Source organism: Lytechinus pictus, chromosome 4, assembly GCF_037042905.1.
Source record: "Lytechinus pictus isolate F3 Inbred chromosome 4, Lp3.0, whole genome shotgun sequence".
Taxonomy (NCBI): Eukaryota; Metazoa; Echinodermata; class Echinoidea; order Temnopleuroida; family Toxopneustidae; genus Lytechinus; species Lytechinus pictus.
Window position 1 is genome coordinate 16363872 of NC_087248.1, and position 21801 is coordinate 16385672.

At 36.1% G+C, this 21801-nt stretch overlaps 3 protein-coding genes across 4 annotated transcripts in view; 1 reads left to right on the forward strand and 2 right to left on the reverse strand.

The window, feature by feature from the left end:
• LOC129258932 (uncharacterized) overlaps window positions 1-2829 on the reverse strand; it is a 30040-nt gene extending 27211 nt beyond the window's left edge. The window contains exon 1 of one of the 2 annotated variants that reach the window (XM_064098502.1): window positions 2554-2829. The gene's annotated coding sequence lies outside the window, so the exon portion shown is untranslated. Of the gene's footprint in view, window positions 1-2543 lie in introns of both variants that reach the window. The other variant, XM_064098501.1, reaches the window with a different exon arrangement.
• A 1911-nt stretch (window positions 2830-4740) lies between these two features.
• LOC129258931 (zinc metalloproteinase nas-6-like) lies at window positions 4741-14409 on the forward strand. Its single transcript, XM_054897174.2, has 8 exons — window positions 4741-4891; window positions 6633-7042; window positions 8743-8805; window positions 9379-9567; window positions 10470-10590; window positions 11574-11694; window positions 12443-12767; window positions 13505-14409. The coding sequence occupies exons 2-8, from the start codon at window positions 6787-6789 to the stop codon at window positions 13774-13776; spliced, it is 1347 nt and encodes a 448-aa protein (XP_054753149.2). The 5' UTR covers window positions 4741-4891; window positions 6633-6786; the 3' UTR covers window positions 13777-14409.
• A 78-nt stretch (window positions 14410-14487) lies between these two features.
• Window positions 14488-21036, reverse strand: LOC129258381 (LYR motif-containing protein 2-like). Its single transcript, XM_054896666.2, has 3 exons — window positions 20932-21036; window positions 18603-18743; window positions 14488-18271 (listed from the first exon to the last, which is right to left on the reverse strand). Exons 1-3 carry the CDS (start codon window positions 20974-20976, stop codon window positions 18194-18196), a joined length of 264 nt encoding a protein of 87 aa, XP_054752641.2. The 5' UTR covers window positions 20977-21036; the 3' UTR covers window positions 14488-18193.
• Window positions 21037-21801: the final 765 nt, after the last annotated feature.

Sequence of the window (21801 nt, forward strand, 5' to 3'; positions counted from 1 at the left end):
ATAGAAACTGGAGTTCATGAGGGTCTAAAGACCTTTGACATAAAATCGATCCGGTTTTATTGACTAATCAAATAAAATTGATTACTACATATAAGTGCAAGCCACCAAATTTAAGGCCTAAAATGTTAAAATCGACTCCACTGTGAAATTATTGATTGAATCTCTGTTAGAGATTTCCTTTCTTAATACATTCATCCCACCGCTGCCACCAAAATAAATACATGTATAGCCTTGTTAGTGGGAGGACATGTGGATGAAATAGCAACTTACAAGTTTAAGTACAACATGTAAAAGTAAAAGTTAAAGGACAAGTCCACCCCAACAAAAAGTTGATTTGAATAAAAAGAGAAAAATCCAACAAGCATAACACTGAAAATTTCATCAAAATCGGATGTGAAATAAGAAAGTTATGACATTTTAAAGTTTCGCTTAATTTCTCAATTTAACAGTTATATGCACATTTATACTGGCTGGTATGCAAATGAGGAGACTGATGACATCATCCACTCACTATTTCCTTTGTATTTTATTATATGAAATATTCTAGTTTTCTCCTCATTGTCAAGTGAAACAACGATGATTCCTCCCTGAATATGTGGAATTAGCATTGTATAAATAATACTATATGGTTCAGTCAAGTTGGTCCTTCTTGTTAAATCTGTAAAAAATGCAATAATGTATAATTTAAACAATAAAAAACAAAAGAAATAGTGAGTGATGGACATCGACTGACTCATTTGTATGTCACTGAGTTGTGCATATCACTGTTTTATGAAAAATAAGCGAAACTTTAAAATGTCATAATCAACTTTCTTATTTTACATCCGAGTTTGATGAAATTTTCCGCAATATGCTGGTTTGATTTTTCTCCATTTATTCGAATCAACATTTTCCTGGGGTGGACTTGACCTTTAACGGTAACCTGCACTGGATGAGTGCAATGTACATGCAGACACTGTTCATATCAATAGTGTAATGCCTCCATGTATAAGTCGACATATGGCAGCCTGCCAGTCAATCCATTTGATATTTAGGCCTATGTATTGATTGTACACCTACATGAGCCTAATGTTCCAAATAATAAAAGGTCTTGTTGCCATCAACCCAAAAACTTCATCCAGCAAACCAACCGGCAGACTAGAGGAAATGCAAGCTCCGGCGTCTACTAGTACTAGTCAAAAGGGATGCTCATAAATACAGCTTCTTCCTTCGAACTACTAAAGATTGGAACAAGTTAAACATGGACACATTAATAAACTCATTGGACTCTTTCAAATCCAAAATCACTCAAAGACCTAGTAAGTGACCTGGGGCCGATTGCACGAAAGGGTCTTTCCAAGGACCATCTTTCGTGTCGCCCATCTTTTATGATACGCCATGTGAAACGCATTTCAAATAAATTATCTGCAAATATATTTTATTTGTCCGTTAAAATAAACAAAATATTTGTTTATAAAATGATGTGATATCTCATGAAATCGTATAAATTTTGATTTAAAAGCAAGCTTACAAATTTTATTTGTTTATCATAAATTTCAGAAACACCCCGCTTATAGCGCATCATAAAAGATGGGCGACACGAAAGACGGTCCTTGGAAAGACCCTTTCGTGCAATCGGCCCCTGCTTACTTGGTGATCTCACACTCATCAATAAAGTTGGCGGAGTACAGCAAGTCTGCATATGCCACTTGTTCACTGAATGAGTGGCATATGCCGACTTAACCCAAGACAAGACAAGACCTAGTTCAATCTTGGGATGTTTCAAAACAAGTTTAGATCAAACCCTCTTTCACAAATTATATCTATTCTTTCAAGTTTATGAAAATAAAGTAACTTTTCTATCAAATTTAAACATGTTAATATAAGGTTAGATAATGTAATTTAGTGTACCTAGGCTACAATGTACTATTATGCAACAAGGTCCAAATCTAATGTCTATGAATATAATCTATAGATCTAGAAATCTATATATGTAGATTTCTATTTCCAAGTTTTTTTTTAATACACTGTTTACAAACAATAGAACTTGACTAAACAAACTTTTTATAGTGTAGACATAGTAATTATAGTGTAGACCTAGTTGTACATGAATGAGTGAGGGGAGTGAGCTCAGGCTGGTTGCTGTCCATCCAAACCACACTTAAAAATGTCATAACACTTGTTATACCAAGGTTGTTTTACCTGACTGCTAAGAAAGCACGAATGCCTGTGAGCAAGCAACCAGGGGACCAACGGCTTAAGGTCCTCTCCGAGGGACCTGGTAATGAGGATAAATGCCTTACCAAAGGGCACTAGCGCACCACTTGGGAATCGAACCAGTCAAGTAAAAAAAAAATAGCCAAGCTATGTTTAGTTATTAGAAGTGGTTCATCAGTGTAACAAACTTTCAGACAAAGTTGTGTCTGCACCTACAGTGGCTACCTTTAATTTTAAGAAACGATTGATCGAGAGCCCTTCCCTTAGGATTTGAGCCTTTTGAGGGCTTATCTACCAATGATCACCAAGTACGTTATACATGTACATGTACCAACATGACCAAGTACTATAACTTACTGAATATGTGAACAAGTGAAGGTGACGCTGTGCCGCCTGTAGTGTAAGGCTGTAGCTGGTAAAATCTGACTGATGAGTAGTCCAACATCATGTTCCGGGAACTCTTGCCATAATTTCGATTGTCTTGTCAAATTTCCATGGATCTCAGCAGCTCGCAATGCACAGTACTCGATCTACGTGCTGTTCGAAAAACACAATTTAAATTGTTTGTCGTTTTGTTACCACACCCGATTGCACCAGTCCCTTATTGTCGGAACCACCAATATGCATCACTGCACTTACTCAAAGTTCCCGCCGCACCGCGCCCGCATTAATTGTATTTCCTACCACTACCAGTCAACACTAGTCTTGAGAATAAAGACCCTGATATTCACGTCTTTTTCTGTGTGTGTGAGGCCTGTGTGTGTTTTTTTTTTACAATTCACCTTTTCCTCATTTTGAAATTTAAAAGAGCAACTCCAACTTTTTGTTGACACCTTTGTACCAATACATGCATGACTGATTGAATTGGAGGACAAGGGGTATGGATTTAAGTTTTGACTTTTAAGTGAGCTAAATCCAGAACACGTTTATTCCAAAAGGAGCTAAATCCACTACCGGGTAATCCACTACCGGGTAATTTAAAATTTGTCAATTTTACCACTAAACATAAATGGATTCAAATTTGTAGGTTCATGTTGTGGGTACAAGTTTACATCATCTCCGCGAATTTCGATGAAAATTACAGAATTTTATTATTTTTAATGAATTTTTTTTAATTTATCTCATGTGGGAAAAAGTTTAACATTATTTAATCAACTTATACAAAAAAAAAACAGCAGTGGATAAAGGAAAGTGGTGTAGTGAAAAACCTTGATTTACAGGAAAACGCCAAAAGTGGATTTATTTCCTTTTGTAATAAAACTCTTCAAATTAAATATGGAATAAAGGCTAGAAAAAGACCCAATAAGGCGAAGTTTTTATTAACAACACAATTCCATTTTCTTTAATGGATATAGCCATATTTTCTTCTGTTTAGGAAGAAAATAACATACTTTTAATATACCAATACTTGGCTTATATCAATTTTATGTAAATTATATTTTTTACGAGTGTGAGATGATTTTTTTTTAGTATTTTGGAAATTTTTGGTGTTGGCATCGCATTATTTGTTCCGTAAAATACATTTCGTATTTATATTTGCAATAATAGTGCTCATTAAACTTTGGGTTTAGGTTTTAGCCCGCGCTTCGCGCTCGAATTATTTGTTTAAATGAAGTATGTTTCCTGTTTTCCATTACAATATGTTCTTTTTAATGTCATGTTTTAGGTCAGTAGGCCTATATAATAAAATTCAAGGCCGCGCTTTGCGTCCGCATTATTTGTGTCGCAAAGTATGGACAGAATTTTATGATAACAATAAAAGTGTTTAAAAAATAATCTTCTTTATACCGGTAAGTCGCTTCGCATAAGCATCATAAGGCACTCAGTTTTTAAAAAAATGTGCTTGAAATGTATATATAAAAATCCGTCAGCGCGCGATTTGCGCTGTTACCTTTCATTTTAGTGAGATTTGTATCTGTTCAAGAATTTCTTCAAATCGTTGAAATTATTAAAAGTGAAATAAACATGTACAATAACGCTTTGAATTAATGACGAAGTATCATACATGTATACGTAAACAACAACAACTTCAGCAAGAGCAAACGGGAAAATCGGAGACATGCAGGGGGGAGGGCGGGCCGGGGGAGGGAGGGAGAGAGATAAAGAGGGATATAGTTGAGAATTAACGTTCAGTCGATGGTTCAGGTTTCAGGGTAGGGGCGACTCCAGGAATTCTTCGAGATGGGGGGGGGGGTGGTCCTCAGGGGGACGTCATTTTCTATATACTTTCTCCATCCTGATTCATCAATTTTGAAGAAAAAAATGGGGGGGGGGGGGAGTCGCCCGTGCCCCTTCCCCGTTTCAACGTGATCTTTATCTTGATTATTCTCTGGAAAGATTCTCAGAATCCCGGCCTAAACCATGTCCCTGTCATATCCAGATGGACCCGTTTGTGGTCATCACGGGCCACTATTATTCTTTTGAATTTGAAATTTCCCTTCTTGTTAAACTTTTGATTGATTTGACTCAAAGCCATTGACCCAAAGCCTTTAAATCTTAATCCGTAGTCCATGCGGATTAAGAAACATCGATCAAAAGTAGCACAAAGGTTTAAGTTTACTCGCTAATTTTTCACGAACTTGAACTACGTGGAAGGTGATCATTATCTAGTCACTTATACCTTAACATGCCAGGCAACTTTTACACGATTTGTAATGTGATCATTTCATGTTTATCATCATCATTGCTTTTGAACGTGAGTATTATGATCGTCGCTATCATCATCGAGATAGATTGTCTTTAAAAGTGATATTGTATCATTGATGGTAGTTGCGTGTTTTTTTTTTCATATATGGTAACCATGATAAAGAAGAGTAAACGACATGAACGAGAGTGGATTTTCACTATGAGATTATTTTTTCTGCCGAAATATGTTTTATCAGAGGTGGCTATAGTATTGTGTCATCTTCATCTTAATTCTCGTTTCTTTTTTTAAATCAATATAATTGTTATCATTATTTCATTATTGTTGTTTATTATTTTTATTGCCATTATCATTGTGGTTTTCTTCTTTATTTAAAGAACCAATTAACTTATTGTTTACTGCCAACCACGGTCGACCCCCAGAGACCGGGGGGGGGGGGGGTACATGCCATTACAAGGAGGGTGCACCTGCCATTACAAGGAGGGTGCACCATGTACGTGTTCACCTTGTGATTTTCCGGTACTTTGAGGAATATGAAGTTATTCGTCAGTTTATGATTTACGTTTTTAAATGTTGATGTCACTGGAATGGTCAAATAAAAGAATACTTTGAAGTTTTAAAAGCACTTAGAATAATGTTGTTTTTCACGATCGGGCGATGTATATAGTGCAAAGGGTATGAAAATCGCCTATAGGCCTATCAAGAAAGAGCCATATTTTAAAACAGATTTTGAAGTGCGCATGGTGCGTAAAAGGGTATATAATATATATATATTTCACCATATAATGAACACTGGAGATTTGAGGTATTATTTAGCACCCTGAGATCGAGTGATAATTCATTTTGAATGGATACGGGGTGTCCACCTTCAAAGTTACATCATCAATATCAGAATTTCGACAACAGTATAAGAATTATAATTGTAAATTGTCATGTTTGTGTAACATTTTACCTCAAAACTATTGATTAATGATGATGGTCCTGACCAACAAATTTACCCCAACCTTACTCACGAAACCGGAAGGCTCATGCCAATATTCTAAAACCTAATAAACTTTTGATTTTTAATTATAAAGGTAGGAGTATATTATGATGTAGCTTCTTTTTACTGGCTGTTTATTTTGTGGAATACAGGATATTACGCAGTCCAAACAATCTCATCATAACGGTATATGTTCTCTTACGGGAAAACAAGATAATTCAGAATTTCAGACAGGTGCCATTATGATTTCCGAACATGCCGACTCCGATATCTGTGGAAATCATATTATTTAATTTAGTGTTTCTGAGCAGACCCGCCAGTCGTGGTATAGTAATAATGTCACGTGTCACGCTACAGTCACATAAACGAAACCGACTCACACCGACAGATGGTATGTCATTCGTATATTGTAACAGTTTTGATCGGTCAGGAGATGATTTCGTGGGTGTGACTAGAGCACAAAACTTCGTCATCAACCGCTTTCACGACTGTGAAAATGACGGAAAATTAGATTTGCTTTTTCTTGTATTTTTTTACAGAACATAAAAAAAAATCATTATATTTTACAGAATGTTGAGTATATATAAATGAGGGAGCAGACAGAGCTAAAGCAGCATTATTGTTTTCCATCTGAAAATATATGCCAGTTTTTTTGGATTTTCTTTTCTCTTCTGAATCATTTAGATTTCGCGCCGAAATATTATCGAATTTTTATTTAATGTATCCGGTGCATATCAACGATGTAGAGAGGAGCCTGCTTTTTTAAAACATTGATATTGCCTTTGTACTCTGCTTTTATATTTTGGACAGGAAAATATCATCATACCATCAGAGACTAAGCTACAACATAGAGGAGAGGAGACACAATCATCTTTAAATGCAGTTTAAAAATCGGGAAACTTTCTAACCTGAAGATTTGTCTGGAATTGATTTGCGATTAACAATAAATTTGAACTTAAAGAAGATGAATTCAGATGTATCACCTTCAAGATCGATGAACTCGCAGTTTTTCATTCTTATCATGATGACGATAAGTCATCCGTTGCCCATTGGAAGCCGAGCCGTGATCGATTGGCCACTCGTAGCCGGTGACCTGACCTCGATGGATGTCGATGACCACCGTCAAGTGAGAAGTGTTTCTTCGATACAGAGGTCGATGACAAAAGCAATGTCGAGCACCGAAGCCGAGGAGTCAAGAGAACCGTGGCAAATAAATCAAAGTAAGGATATTCATTAATAAGATTTTTACTTTTAAAGTCGACATCAGGAGCTATATTTCGGGGAAATAAATCTGGGAGCAAGCCTTCTCCCCTATACACAGTAAAAAAAAATTATACAACGCTGTTTACTATATGAACCTTACAGTAATATTGTTTAAACAGTTTAAACAACTGTTTAAATCTTAAGCAACAAAGTTTAATTTTCAATATCTAATTTTCAATAAATTAAACATGATTGTTTAAACGGTTAAACAAATATATACTGTAAGGTTCATATAGTAAACAGCGTTGTATAAAATCTTAAACAGCGTTTTTACTGTGTACAAAAACGAACAAAATGGAGACCCTATGTTAGCAGTAAACTTTGAAATAGATTTTATTTATAGAACTCAAACAGGACAAATCTTTAAAGGAATTAATCAAATGGAAGTTATGTTCACGATTATGTTGAAATATAAATCATCACAATAATTGAATAGTAATATTGGAGATTTTTACAGAGGACTTGGGATCACCACCCCCCCCCCAAAAAAAAAAAACCCAACATGATTGCGAATTTGCGTCGACGTTCTTTATCTTGGCTATATATTTTTTTCTTGTTTTGAAATCTTAAATTTTCAGAACATAATTTGCTGGTAATTAGTTTGATGTTTTTTTTACTAGGAATTTTTAAATGAGTCTGTGTTTGCTTGTTTGGTGTTTGACTTAATTGTTCGTTAAAGGCCAAGTCCACCCCCAAAAAATATTGATTTAAATAGATAGCGAAAAATCAAACTAGCATAACATTGAAAATTTCATCAAAATCGAATGTAAAATAAGAAAGTAATGACATTTTAAAGTTTCACTTATTTCTCACAAAATAGTGATATGTACAACTTAGTGACATGCAAATGAGACAGTCGATGATGCCATCACTCACTATTTCTTTAGTTTTTATTGTTTGAATTATACAACATTTCATTTTTTTTATACAGATTTGACAATAAGGACTTGCTTGACTGAACCATATAATATTACACAATGCAAGTTCTACATGTTCAGAGAGGAATTATTCGTTGTTTCACTTGACAATGAGGAGAAAATGAGAATATTTCACATTTCATAAAGTAAAATACAAAATAAATAGTGAGTGGATGATGTCATCAGTCTCCTCATTTGCATACCGACCAGGATGTACTTATAACTATTTTGTGAAATTAAGCTAAACTTTGAAATGCAATAACTTTCTTATTTTACATCCGATTTTAATGAAATTTTCAGTGTAATGCTTGTTGGATTTTTATATTTTTATTCAAGTCAACTTTTTGTTGGGGTGGACTTGTCCTTTAAAGAGCCCACCCCGCCCCTTTAATAGAAAAAAATGGATAAGGCTAATGCAATATCACCATCAGTACATGAGTCTCGCTACCACACACCGGATGACTAATAGCTTGTTTTCCTTTGATGTAAATTCAATCAATTACTTTATCAAGTTATCAACGTTGGCATGATAGACAAACTTTCACATTCGCTATGTTTTCCGCGTAATGGAAGTCACTCGGATAAACCAATTAAACCATGATGCAGACTGCAAAACTTAATTTACAATTCATAATTTTGCGACTGTTCTTTCTTGGAATGTCCATCAGATCACTAAAAACTCAATAATCTATTTTATTAAAATTTGATGTTTTGATTATTTTTCCAATGTTTTCTTCCAGATATTTGTCCACCGCCCCTTTCACATTTGTGCAATATTCAGCTTCAAACTCGAAATGGTGAAAGTAAGTTGAAACGAAATTCAGTTGGCATTTACATATATAGGGATTGGATATAAGAATAAGGAAGTTATAGATTTAGATCAATATCTCATGAAGTAGCCCTTTAGGGCATGATATATATGGGCGATATATCGATATTGACTTTTTATTATATTACCATCGTTAACTATTTGATATTTGTTACTAACATTTTTGACTCATCGTAGATTCATGAACTTTAGTTATAGCTATATAGCTAGTTAGATAGAAAGAGAAAAATATTAGAGAGGGAGAGAGCTTGTGAGAGAGTGAGTGAGTGAGAGGGGGAGAGAGGGAGAGAGACACAGAGAGGGAGGGGGAGAGACAGACATACATACAGAGGGAGAAGGGGGGGTGGGAGGTGGACTGGAGTGGTGGGTGGATGGGATTAGTATTATAAGAAAATAATCAATAATACTGACAACGGTGATAACAATATTATTAAGGATGAATGATATTTAACAGAAAACAGAATAAACCCAATGAATAAGTCAGCAAAATAAGAGGATTCGTTTCAAGTTCTATCTATCTATCAAGTTCATATTATTTTTTTTACAGCCCAAAGCTCTTTCGTCTCTCCTTTCTTCGAGGGTGACATCATACTGGACTGGGACCAGAGAAGACAACTGGGACTGGCGAGTATGCGTCAACGGTCGTCTCGATCTCGATCACGTCGTGCTATCATCGAAGGCCGTGATCGTCGATGGCCGGACGCCATCATACCGTACACAATAGATCCGGATTTCAGTAAGTATATACGGTCCATTTGTGGATAGACATGATAGAGATCTCACTTAAGCCACTTATAGGCTGAATAGAGATCCCGGGGGTGAGGGAGGGGATGGGAGTGAAGTAAAACCGTTGAATAACGTAGGAAACGTAATGTATATATGAACATGATGAATCGAGGCGAAAATTCACAGGCATTTCATTTCGAGGGCAACTGATTAAACATTTAAAAGCAACGAAACTCAGGAACGTCCTGGATTCATTAGATTCTTGCAATAAATAGGCAGAATAATATACTAAAGTTAAAGGAGTTTTAAGGCTAGAACGAGGAAGAGAAGAAGAACAAAATATGAAACAAAACGATCAAGAGCAATTAGAACAACAATGACAAAAAATAAGATGATAATTTATAATGATGATGATGATGGTGGTGATGATGATGATGATGATGATGATAGATTCTTGTATAGCGCCGGTATCCGCCACTGCTGGGCACTCATGGGGATGGGGAGGGAGCAGTCATATTCTGTGATGATACAACATGTTTCGGTAAATATACTTTTAAATAATGAAGAAAATATTCATACAAGTCATGTCATTCCCCTGACCAGTGGCGTATCTGAGAAACATAGTCAAGATGGGCAACATTTTCCTGACCAATAAGCAGGAAATTTAAAAAAAGGTCAAAGGTCACCGTCATTTTGGGAAGCACATTTACAAAAAAAAACTGAAAAGGCAACAAAAAAAGTAATTAACAATTATGCAAAAGGATAGGAGGGATGCACTTGTTTATCACCCCCCCCCGAGCTCCGGCATGATATCGACCCTTCACCGTTCTTCATTGGGCCCATGAAAACTATATAAATATGATATCATGATATATAGTCAGATACTATATACTGTTCCTTTTGTTTACACAGATCATGAAACTGTTCGACTGATCAAATCGGCCCTACGTCACTGGCAGCAGAATACGTGCATCAGATTTGTTCAGAGGGAATCATCTCACCAAGATTATCTCAGATTCGCTTATTTTCCAGGGTAAGTAAAAGACCATTGGTACACTGTAAAAACTGTGGTGTTAAAACTGACACCAGTGGGTGTTGATAGAGGACCACACCCTCTGGTGTTAAAATTACACCCTAGAGATTGAATATAACACAAAAGAGTGTACATGTAACAACCAAAGGTGTTGCAATAACACCTATAGGTGCTAAACTAACACTGTAAATTTAACACCGGTGTAAAATCACTGGTGTGGTCCTCTATGTACACCGGTTAACACCGCAGTATTTGCTGTGTATATTTGTAACGATTTTTTTAACTATATACAGTGCACTTTTTTCTTTTTTGAAGTTTCTCATTTCATGTTATCTTTCTACGTGCAATTAATATTTTCCCTGTTATTCTTCTTGTGTTTACATACTTCACCCTCCCCCGTTCTCCCTCTTCTTACTTCGTTTTAAAAGTAGTTCACTGAATATACATTTCCCTGTGTACGCTCAATATGTCAATGCGTTTTTGATGAACAAAGCATCTTAAAAATTCATTTTTAAATCCTTGAATATATATACACGAATTTGAAATGGAGATCAGATGGATAACATTTTTGTTAAGAACGATGTTCTGAAAACTGATGGATAAAATATTCAACACGTGACATTTTTTTCTAACACTAAGTTTAAAAAAACCAAACCACTCTTCAGTGTGCGTGGAAATGCCAGTAGTGTAAAGCGTCATCAAAATTAGGGGGCGTATGGTGTTTACGGGAAAAAATCGAAAGGGAGCGACAATTATGTCCTTTTTATAATAAAAATCTAACTTGTAATAGATTTTACATAATACAAAGAAGCAATGTCATTGCCTTTTTTAATATCATTTTATCTCATTTAAAAAAATATTTTGCTTCTCGTTTTTCTTGGTCGTGGTATTTTAATTGTCAAGCGCCCCGAGCCTCTATATGTCAGTGTAGACTGCAATCGTTATCTAAAAGAAGATTATCTATTTTCTTCCTTATGTTGTAGATGTTGGTCATTCATTGGTCGTCAGGGAGGGGAGCAGTTGATATCCATGGGACCAGGGTGTAAGGTATTCAGTACTATCGTCCACGAACTCGGACACGCTATCGGATACTGGCATGAACAGGTAGGCATCGGTCAATCGTGCTCCAACTTTCACTGATTGTTAAAATGTCTTTGCATATACTATCTCACCTGCAACAACTTCGTTCATGCTCTCCAACTACGTTTGATACATCGTGAGACAACTGGTTATTTCTTCTACTCAATCCTTCACCACGATGAACCTCTTCCACATCAACTTCGTTCATGTTTGCAATTACCATTAAACTTTTAAAAGAGGGCAATATGACCGTCTTTAAAGGGGTGCCAACATTGGCGGCATAGGCGGTGATTACAAAATTCGAAAATAAAAAGAGGGCACGTCCCTCATCATCCCGGGATTGTCGCCAATGATCATATAGGATTTACTCCAGTGTGGGTGGAAATGCGAGATGGCAACCACCACGTTGGTAGACCTTGGTTGAAAACTTTAGGACATCTCTCTTCACTCTCCTCTCTCTCTCCCCTCTCTCTAGACCCCTTCTCTCTCCTCTGATCCGGGCATTCCCGTTGTGTCTAAAACTTATCATGTGTCATGATTATGCAGGACTTTCCAACCCGACACCACTGTCTTTGCTTGCTAGCTCATAGGGGGGGGGGGGGAGGCAGAATAGCGACAATAATGTAAAAAAAAATGTCCGGCATACACGAATGAAAATAAAAAAGGGAGATGTTCTCAAAATAGACGACACGCACTCTGCCCCCTGATACGCGCCTGCTTTGTCATATTCCATCACGATTCATTTTCAAGTTTTTTGTTTGTTCGTCTGTAGAGTCGTCAGGATCGAGATCAGTACATCCAGATAGTCCAGCGGAACATTGCCCAAGGAACAGAAGAGAATTTTAACAAGATCGACGTCGACAACGTTACCTCCCTGGGCTACCCCTACGACTTCGCGTCCGTTATGCATTACTCCGCCAACGCCTTCAGCGCCAATGGAAAGCCAACGATACGGATGAAGAAGAGATACCGCGAACTCCTCCCCGAGGTCAGAGCAAGCATGAACCGACCTAGCAATGGGCTGAGTGAGCTGGACATTGCCCAGACTAGAGGGTTGTATGGGTGCAATGTTAGAGCAGCCAGGAGACAGAAGAAAGGTATATAAGTTATATTTAATTCAACTATTTTTTGCTAATTTATTTGAATGTTAAAATATGGATTTCTGAATATTACACCCACCGTGAATAAATCATACATTCCTTGATAGGAACTATGGTTGTTTCAACCATGGACCTAGTAGGTCCATGTTTCAACTAAAAGTCACTTAGTGTAACGTTCATTTATCATTATCTTTACAGTCCTTGCCATTGCGGAACGGGTGGGGTGGCGTCATTAAAATTAGCAACTGGCCTTTATTTGTATTGTGATGAATTGGCTAATGTCCCATATTTTAATGTGTATTAAAATATCAATAAACAAAATCATAACCAGGATAATCCTATAAATCAGCATTATAGAATCGGAGGTGGCATTTCAGGGGTCGGGGTCGGGGGGGGGGGGGGCAATCACCCATATGATTTTTTTATAGTGATAAAAATAGAAAAAGGAAGATAAAATTTTAAAAATAGAAAAGGGAACATATCATTAGAGGTCCTTGTCATGTAATCATATATTACTCCTATAATTCAATTGAGAACAGGGTCCCATAACACAGAGGTTAGCAATTGATTGTAAGCTTGATTTTTATGATTTATTGTACATTGTAGTCAAAGCTTTGTGTTACGGGTCCCAGATCATATCGGTCATCTCAATTGCCCCATCAAAATACTCAAGAGCCACCCCACCCCTACATAAAAGTAAACATTTGATACTATCCATTTTCATTCTTTACCAGAGCCTTGCTTCAATAGCGAAAGCGGCGACGGACGCGATTACCGCGGGAATGTGGACTTCACCGAGAGCGGCATCACCTGTCAAATATGGACGTCGAAATACCCACACGAACACGACTACGTGTCGGAGGACGACGCCATCAATGAGAGTATGGGTATTGGACATCATAACTTCTGCCGGAATCCTGGGGGACGCGAGAGACCATGGTGCTTTACCACACTAAAGGACACCGTCTGGGAGTATTGTGATATAAAAATATGCCCATCTTCATAACACATGAATTTAGAGGCTATATATATATGATAGAAATACAAATAAGATAATTGAACATCACCTGATTTCGTGGTGCGCCAAAGGTACAGATTAACAGCTGTCAAGTTATTGTTTGAAAAACTTTGGCATTCCTGAGATATCCCTGTGATTCTGTTTGCTTAGATTCCTTTTTTTTTTATTGCCACCACTTCTTTCACCATATCTTCATATAGAACAACATTGTCTTTCTTTCAAATACAAGTTTTTCATATTTTCTTTCTTTCTTTTTAACTTTTCCTCGGACCATATTATTTCTATCATTCCTCATATTCTCTCCCTTGCTCTCTCTCCAAGCCGTTTATAATTTTTCATGCCAACTATTTCCCCTTACCTTTCCCTCTCTCTTCTTCCATTTCCTTCAGACCCTATTCTGCCAAATCTTCTCATTCTAGTCTCTCACATTCTCTCTTAACCTTCCTCCCTCTCATTATCCTCTCTCACTGACTCTCTCCCCTCTCTTTTGTTTTTCTTACAACTTCTCTTGCACTACTCTCTCCCTCTTTCTCAACAAAGTTAACTTCTTAACTTTCCTGTATCATTAACCCATTTGATATGTTCCTTATTAGCTTTTGCTGCTTCTGTGAAAGACCCTCCCCCCAGAAAAAAGGGGGAAAAAAAGACAGCATAAAATTACTCTTATTTTAAAAGCTTAACTGTATATTCAATTCAATATGTTATAACATATATTATTTATTTGCACTAGCACCACACATTAATCTGAAATAAAACATCATTTTGTACATAATTCCATTCTGTCTTGTTGATCTGTTCTTGTATTCACCTCTAATTTAAAGGGGAATCCAACCCAAATAAAAACTTGTTTTTATAAGAAAAAGAAAAATCAGACAAGTTGATAGGTGAAAGTTTGAACAATATTGGACAAACAACAAGAAAGTTATGATTTTTAAAAACTTGTAAATATTGGTAATCACTATACCCATGGAGACTTCAAATTGGCCGCATATGGGATGTCATAGTGATGTAAGGCAAGGACTACTCTTCCATGTACTCCAATACATATTGTGGCTAAAATGTCATTTTCCCAAAAAAAATTATTTCAAATTATATTTTTCTTTCATCATGAGGACATAAAACAATATACCTGGATTATAATTAGATTACTGCCCCAGGGGAATGGGTACAAATCCCTGATAATAAAGTACATGGCCTATGGGAAAGTTGTCCTTGCCCCTTGTCATAATTTACTTACCCAGTTGCCAATTTGAAATCTACATACTTATTAGTGATCTCAATTTAAAAGCAGCTATAACTTTCTTATCCCTTGTCCGATTTCTTTCAAACTTTCGCCATTCTATTTAATTTATTTTTCTCCTTCCCAACACAACATTTTATGGCAAAGGCTGGATTCCCCTTTAAGGCCACAGAGTTTTCCCTTATATGGGCTACTATCACTAGAATGGTATATGAATCCATAATTCTTTGCTGAGTTCTGATTTACCATCAAATAACTTAATCGAATAATGATGCCATATTAAACGGGAAAGAAAAATAAATAAGAAATATGTAACAAACATGAATCAGAACACATGAAATTATCATACAAATGATACCACATCATGGCTTGGACTTTGTAACACGATTAGCGATCAATCGCTAAATTAACTGACCAGTAAAGATCAATTTCACACACGCATTAGGCTCAAAATACTGACCAGGAACCAATCAGAAGCATTCTTTCATATTCGCTATTCGTCACTTGTGGTACAGGGCCCAGGCGTATGGTTGAACTCTTAAAGGACAAGTCCACCCCAACAAAAAGTTGATTTGAAAAAAAGGAGAAAAATCCAATAAGCAAAATGCTGAAAATTTCATCAAAATCGGGTGTAAAATAAGAAAGTTATGACATTTTAAAGTTTCGCTTAATTTCACAAAACAGTTATATACACATCCTGGTCGGTGTGCAAATTGGCAGACTGATGACGTCACCCACTCACTATTTCTTTTGTATTTTATTATATGAAATATGAAATATTCTAATTTTCTCCTCCTTGTCAAGTGAAACAAAGTTTATTTTCTCCCTGAACATGTGCAATTACCATTATTTTAACAGTTTATGGTTAAGTTAAGTTGGTCCTTATTGTCAAATCTGTAAAATTTGAGATATTGTATTATTCAAACAATAAAAAACAAAAGAAATAGTGAGTGATGGACATCATCGACTCTCTCATTTGCATATCGCTGAGTTGCGCATTGAACTGTTTTGTGAAAAATAAGCGAAACTTAAAAATGTCATAACCTTCTGATTTTACATCCGATTTCGATGAAATTTGCAGCGTTATGTTTGTTTGATTTTTCTCTATCGATTCAAATCAACAATTTTCTGGGGTGTACTTGACCTTTAACAATTTCTCACTAAAACTCATCAAGATTTTACAAAGGAAATAAGCATTAGTTTGGATTATGATTTACGATCTACTTTTCTAGGTGGCAGGAAAAATAAAACAAGATCAACTTTGAGTGCAAAAATTTTGTCTGTGATAGATAATCAAACAATAAAAATAGAAATAAAGAAGTATAATTATGACCAAACTTCTAATTTTTATCCATTATGGTAAAAAAGCATGTTGTAATGTGGTTGCAAATGCAGAGTATGGATAAAATGCTGTGTTGAGTTAGTAGACCTACATGTAAATATAAGGGTTGTTGGTCAAATGCAAGTAAGGATGCCACTTTATAAGCATAACGTTCCTTATGAAAGAAATCAATAACCAGATCATCAATGAAAGGATTACTCTTTAGTAGAGCAGGTGCTCTTTGTTCTGTTGTTACCTATTCCTAGAGCTTCTGGCAAATTAAGGCCTATTGAGTTGAGTTACAATGTAGTTAATACATAATAAGATGGTGTGGAACATCACCCATATCTCCCCTCTACTGCTTCCAGAGAAAATGCAATAAGCTCAGTGCATAACATGTGATCATGGAGTCCGCCTTTGTTGAATTTGGGGGATCACAAAAATCGGTTTGACTAAAAAGAATTTTTTCTTGGAAGTACATTATATCACGCTTTACATAATCTGGTACAAATGATTGATTACAATCTGGTAAGGTCAACACATTCAGACTTAATTAAAGCAGATTGATGCCATAATAAATGAATAAGACTTTCCTATTTATATGAAAGTGTCTTGGTGTTTGCTATATTTGTTGATATGGACCTCCGCATAGATGAAGCTGTGTCTGGGGGTAAAATCTAGAATTGTTTTGAATTATGGATTTCATTAGTAGCAGGGGATTTATGGAATTTACCCAGCTGAAATCCACGACTACCATGTGCCTCATGAATATGAAACACAAGGTTACTTTGAACTCAGCGTGGTTGTAATCTTTTAGGTTTTAGTCCCCTCGTTTAAAAATAGCCAAGGCCTATTGAGTGAGTACATTATCACACATCTTGGTAGTTGCAGATGTCTCATCATGCACAAACTTAATCATTTTTGATGCACTAGGGTCAATACTTATTACTACATCCCTCAAAAGAAGAAGAACAGTGTTTGGTCTTCTGGTTGCTTACTAATGCTACAGTCCTAATGGTAGTAAATGGTAGTTATTTTTTAACCCGATTGCTAAGAAAGAATGAATTTTTGTAAGTAAGCAACCAGAGGACTGACATCTTAAGGTCCTCCCCAAGGGACCTGGTAATGAGGAGTAATGCCTTACTAAAGGGTACTTGCGCACCAAGTGGGAATCGAACCTGGGTCACCAGAGTCCGAAACCCCTGCTCTACCGACTGAGCTATCGTGCCTCCAATCAGTCGACAAAACAGACTAACCTGGTCGAAGCTATTTACATTATGTCCAATGGCGTACCAACGATCTCTTTTGTGTTACTGCTAAATAAAGAACATTCAAGTTTTATTTGCAGCCACTATGGTAATACTATTTTCTCTAAAGTAACTGTTACGTCGTTCAACAACCCATTTTGCCAATGGAATCTGCCATCTGAAAGTCATCTCATCTTCCTCACCTTACTGAAGATCCTTGCTTCACCGAGTCCTGAGAACTGCACCTGACAGAATCAATGATTTTCGTTGAAATCATCTCCTTGGAATAACCTTTGAGGAATTTACTTCAAGATCCCAGAATTTCACCCCGAGTTGATATTCAAATTGCTCCAACAGTATGCTCAGTGAGTCCTGAGAAAAACTGTTCCTGACTGAATCAACTATTCTAGGTTTTGATCCTCTCCTCCGGATATTTGATTTATCAGTTTTCTTCAGTTGCATGATTGTAAAATCCCAGGTCCAGGATTTCATCCTGAGCTGATGATATCCAAATTGCTCCAACAGTGTGCTCAGCTGAATATGGAGATCCATGCACTGGCTCATAGCTAAATGGTCATCTGAGGTCAATGATTACCATCACCTAGCCATATTGACAGTCTTCTGGAGCTCTCTGAGAGATTGCCGGCCTTGCGTCAGCAACATCTTAATCACCATCTACATAAAAGAATAATAATTTAGGAGCATTTCATTAAATTTTTCATCTTTAAAAAGAAATCAGTGATCAAATTTTCCTGAAGCACTAAGAGAATTTACAAATAGAATTTTCATATCAATTACAACCAAATGTTGAATTGGGGAATATGATTAATTGAAACTACTTTCAAATAAAATTTCTTCCAGGAAGCCTGCAATTCAACACTCCCAATCATCCAAGGCAGTGACAAATTTTGATAAGTTTTTGTTCATTTGTTGTATTTGACTTGTCAAATTCTTCATTGCATATTGTGCCTTGAAAACTCACAATAACCATAATAAGAACATTTACCTCATCTTTGTGATGTTGATTGCTGCGGAACTCTTCCTTTGCCCAAGCTTTAACCTCTTTCTTCTGTGCATCATCAGGCATAGCACGTAGAGCTCTGAAAACATCTCGGTAAAGTGAAATCACCTGCTGACGCAGCATAAACTACAGTCAGAGAAAGTGAAAAGACAATATAAACAAAAATAAAAACGAATCAAAACAAAATGAGACCCGGGCCTGGACTGCATCTCTGGTCAAATACAATCATTTGGGCTGGAACACGTTACAACCTGCATCAAGTTTGGTAAACTTTATTTTTTCCCCTAAAAGTACAATTCAACGTTAAATGAAATGAAAGGAAAGGACATGAATTTAGGGTTTTGAAATTTGAGAAATAAACTAGTCACTTTGATATAAAAAAAAGAGCGATGCACATATGCAGTCTAGGTATAGCCCAAGATAAGTTAGAACAACTAGATCGGCAATAATTGCTTACAATATAGTATAGGCCTAGATCTAGTCGTCTAAAAGTAAAACTCTATGATGCTGCACTGTTGAAATGTCTGGCACAAGTTCATTGGCCATCAAGAGCAGGATTCGAACCCATGTCATGACTTTTAATTTTATTTAAGATCAAATCTTGGATGAGTGATCTTATTCTAGTATAAAATTCACTGGAAAAAGGCCATGATTCATGAAGATGTTAAAGGCAGCAAGGTTTCTTCACATATCTTGCAGAAAGTTTAACCATGTTAACAATTAACTAGAGTCTAGTAACAGGAAGAATTTTAAGCTTAGAAAACTAAGCCCAGCTATAGACCCTAGTAACTTAGTTGAGTCCGAGTACTCTTAGTGTTAGTCAGTATGTTTGTTTTGGTAACCACATCCAGGGTGACCAGACGTCCCGTATTTTCCTCCTTTGTCCCTGCGTCCCGACAAACCCTTCCCAGGACGCCTATTTGTCCCGTATTTCAGAATATTGAACAAAGTATAATTAATACATACAAAAGTGAAGAATATTCATCAAATAACCAACAGATGACGAAGTAGAGATAACAATAAAATTGATAACTGTTAACTTTTGCAAGTTCTAAGGTGATTTTCTGGCTACCTAATACATTGCAAACGAACTGGCCTCCTGCCTGTGTGTGGCAGGCTACTATAGCTAGGCATGTTGGATCAGAGCAGATTCTCAATGGTGCAAAAAATCTCACACGATAAACGGTTTTTCCACCAAAATAATCACAAAATCAGCAGGAAATTTGTATAATTATATTATGGATTCTCAGATTACTGATTTGTTGATGTAAGTTTTCATAACTAGATCTAGTTGTTTCAGTTTTCGTTTTGAGTCTTGTTGTGATCGGTGCGAACTTGTAATGGGATGAGAGATGCCTGTGTGTGATGCTGTGAAGTTTGACAATGTTTTATTTTGAATTTTATTCAATTTCTAAAAACATTTTTTTTTTTTTTTTAATATATTCCAAAAACCCAAAATATAGATTTTTGCTAAAATGATTGGATTTTTTTGTCTGCTTGAAGTTTGAACTTTTTCCTTTCTTTTTTTTCATTTTTCTTTCTTTTCTATCCTTCTTTCTTCATCCTTCTATCCTTCCTGCTTGCCTTTTTTTGTTCCATCTATCTTTATTTCCAATCTTTCTTTTTCTGATCCTTTCTCTCTCTGTTCATTTGTCTTTCCTTCTTTCTCTTACTTCCTTCTTTTTTAAAGTTCCTTGTTTTTATTTCCTTCATTCTTTCTTTCCTTAAGTTCTTAACACTGCTTAAAGTTAAACTTTTCTTTGCTTCTTTCTCCGCCTTCCCCCCTTTTTTCTTTTCGTTCTTTCTCTCCTTCCATTATTTTCTCTTTGTTCATTTTCTCATCCCTTCATTCTTTCATCCCTCTCTTTAATTCATCCTTTCTTTCTTTCATTCTTTACTCTTCAGTTTTATTTTTCCCTTCCAATTCTTTTCCCTTATTCTAATTCTTTCTTTCCTCCCCTCCTGATTTCTTCTTTCTTTCAAAGAATGAAGGAAACATCTTTCTTTCCTTCATTCTTTAATTCTTTCTTCCTCCTTTTTTTTCTTGCTTTCATTTTTCCTTTCTTTACATGTTTGTTCCAGGTCCTGGAATTGGAATCCAGCCTGATCTCGATCTCCAGCGCATGCAGAGAGAAAAACACAACAAAAAACACAGTGGATGGGACTGGGAAAGAGAAATCGGTTAACATTAACACAGTCAGTAGTCAACATTAAGTAAAGGAAATCCACTGACCATTGTACAATAACAACAATAATGATTCAATGGTCAAATGACGTATTCACATAGTCTCTAATATGGAAGTAGTAACTCTACCTGCTTCAAACTCATCGCAGCGGGTGGGATCCTGGAGGCTGCCATCTTGAATTGTTATATAATTTTCCCTAGCTGAGAGGGCGCACAACTTCGGTGACCCTGGTCGAAGATAATAAGAGCCATCCCCAGCGAATATGATTTTTATTTTCTTTTTTTTTTTATGGGATGGGGGTAAGGGGATTTTAGTAGCGTTATTTGCCTCTCTGTTTCAATGGCCTGCGCATCTGAGCTCTTATTCTCATTTTCCTCTTCGTCTTAATTTTTTTCCACAGCTATTATTCCATTGTGTTTTCTTCTTCTGACATCACCCCTTAATTCTAGGCCTTAAAGAAAGAAAGAAAGAGACATAAAGAAAGAAAAGAAGGAAGAAAGGAAGGATCGAAGGAAGAAAGAAATATAGATAGATAGATAAATAGATAGATATATAAATATATTGATAGATAGATAAATAAATAGATAGATAAATAGATAGATAGGAAAGTAAGAAAAACCAAACAAACAAACATGATGAATGACCCAAGGACTTATTTGTTAATTTGACCCAGCCCAGTTGTCTATGTGGTTACCCCAAAAATATTTTACTGGTGATGAAAACAGCGCAGCTTATTAGATAAATGACAAAATTAGTAAGCCCCCTATTCTATTCATAAAAGTGACACTTTGTTACTAAACTTATTTCACTGAGTATATATCTCGCATTTGTTATATACATAGACTTGTAAAATCTTTGCATTATAAACCCATCTTTTTATCCTAATTCATTCTTTCTGCGGTAAGCTTAAACTACTAAGTAGTATCATCACCGTCACCACCACCACCATCTTCATCATCATCATCATCATCATCTATCATCACCATCATCATCATCAT

Coding starts and splice junctions, on each gene's coding strand:
- LOC129258381 (XM_054896666.2), bottom strand. CDS start 20,976: ATGGCAGCCTCCAGGATCCCACCCGCTGCGATGAGTTTGAAGCAG. Junction 18,744..20,931: donor CTGCGATGAGTTTGAAGCAG/GTAGAGTTACTA, acceptor CTCTGACTGTAG/TTTATGCTGCGTCAGCAGGT. Junction 18,272..18,602: donor ATCAACATCACAAAGATGAG/GTAAATGTTCTT, acceptor TCTTTTATGTAG/ATGGTGATTAAGATGTTGCT.
- LOC129258931 (XM_054897174.2), top strand. CDS start 6,787: ATGAATTCAGATGTATCACCTTCAAGATCGATGAACTCGCAGTTTTTC. Junction 10,591..11,573: donor AGATTCGCTTATTTTCCAGG/GTAAGTAAAAGA, acceptor CTTATGTTGTAG/ATGTTGGTCATTCATTGGTC. Junction 12,768..13,504: donor AGCCAGGAGACAGAAGAAAG/GTATATAAGTTA, acceptor ATTCTTTACCAG/AGCCTTGCTTCAATAGCGAA.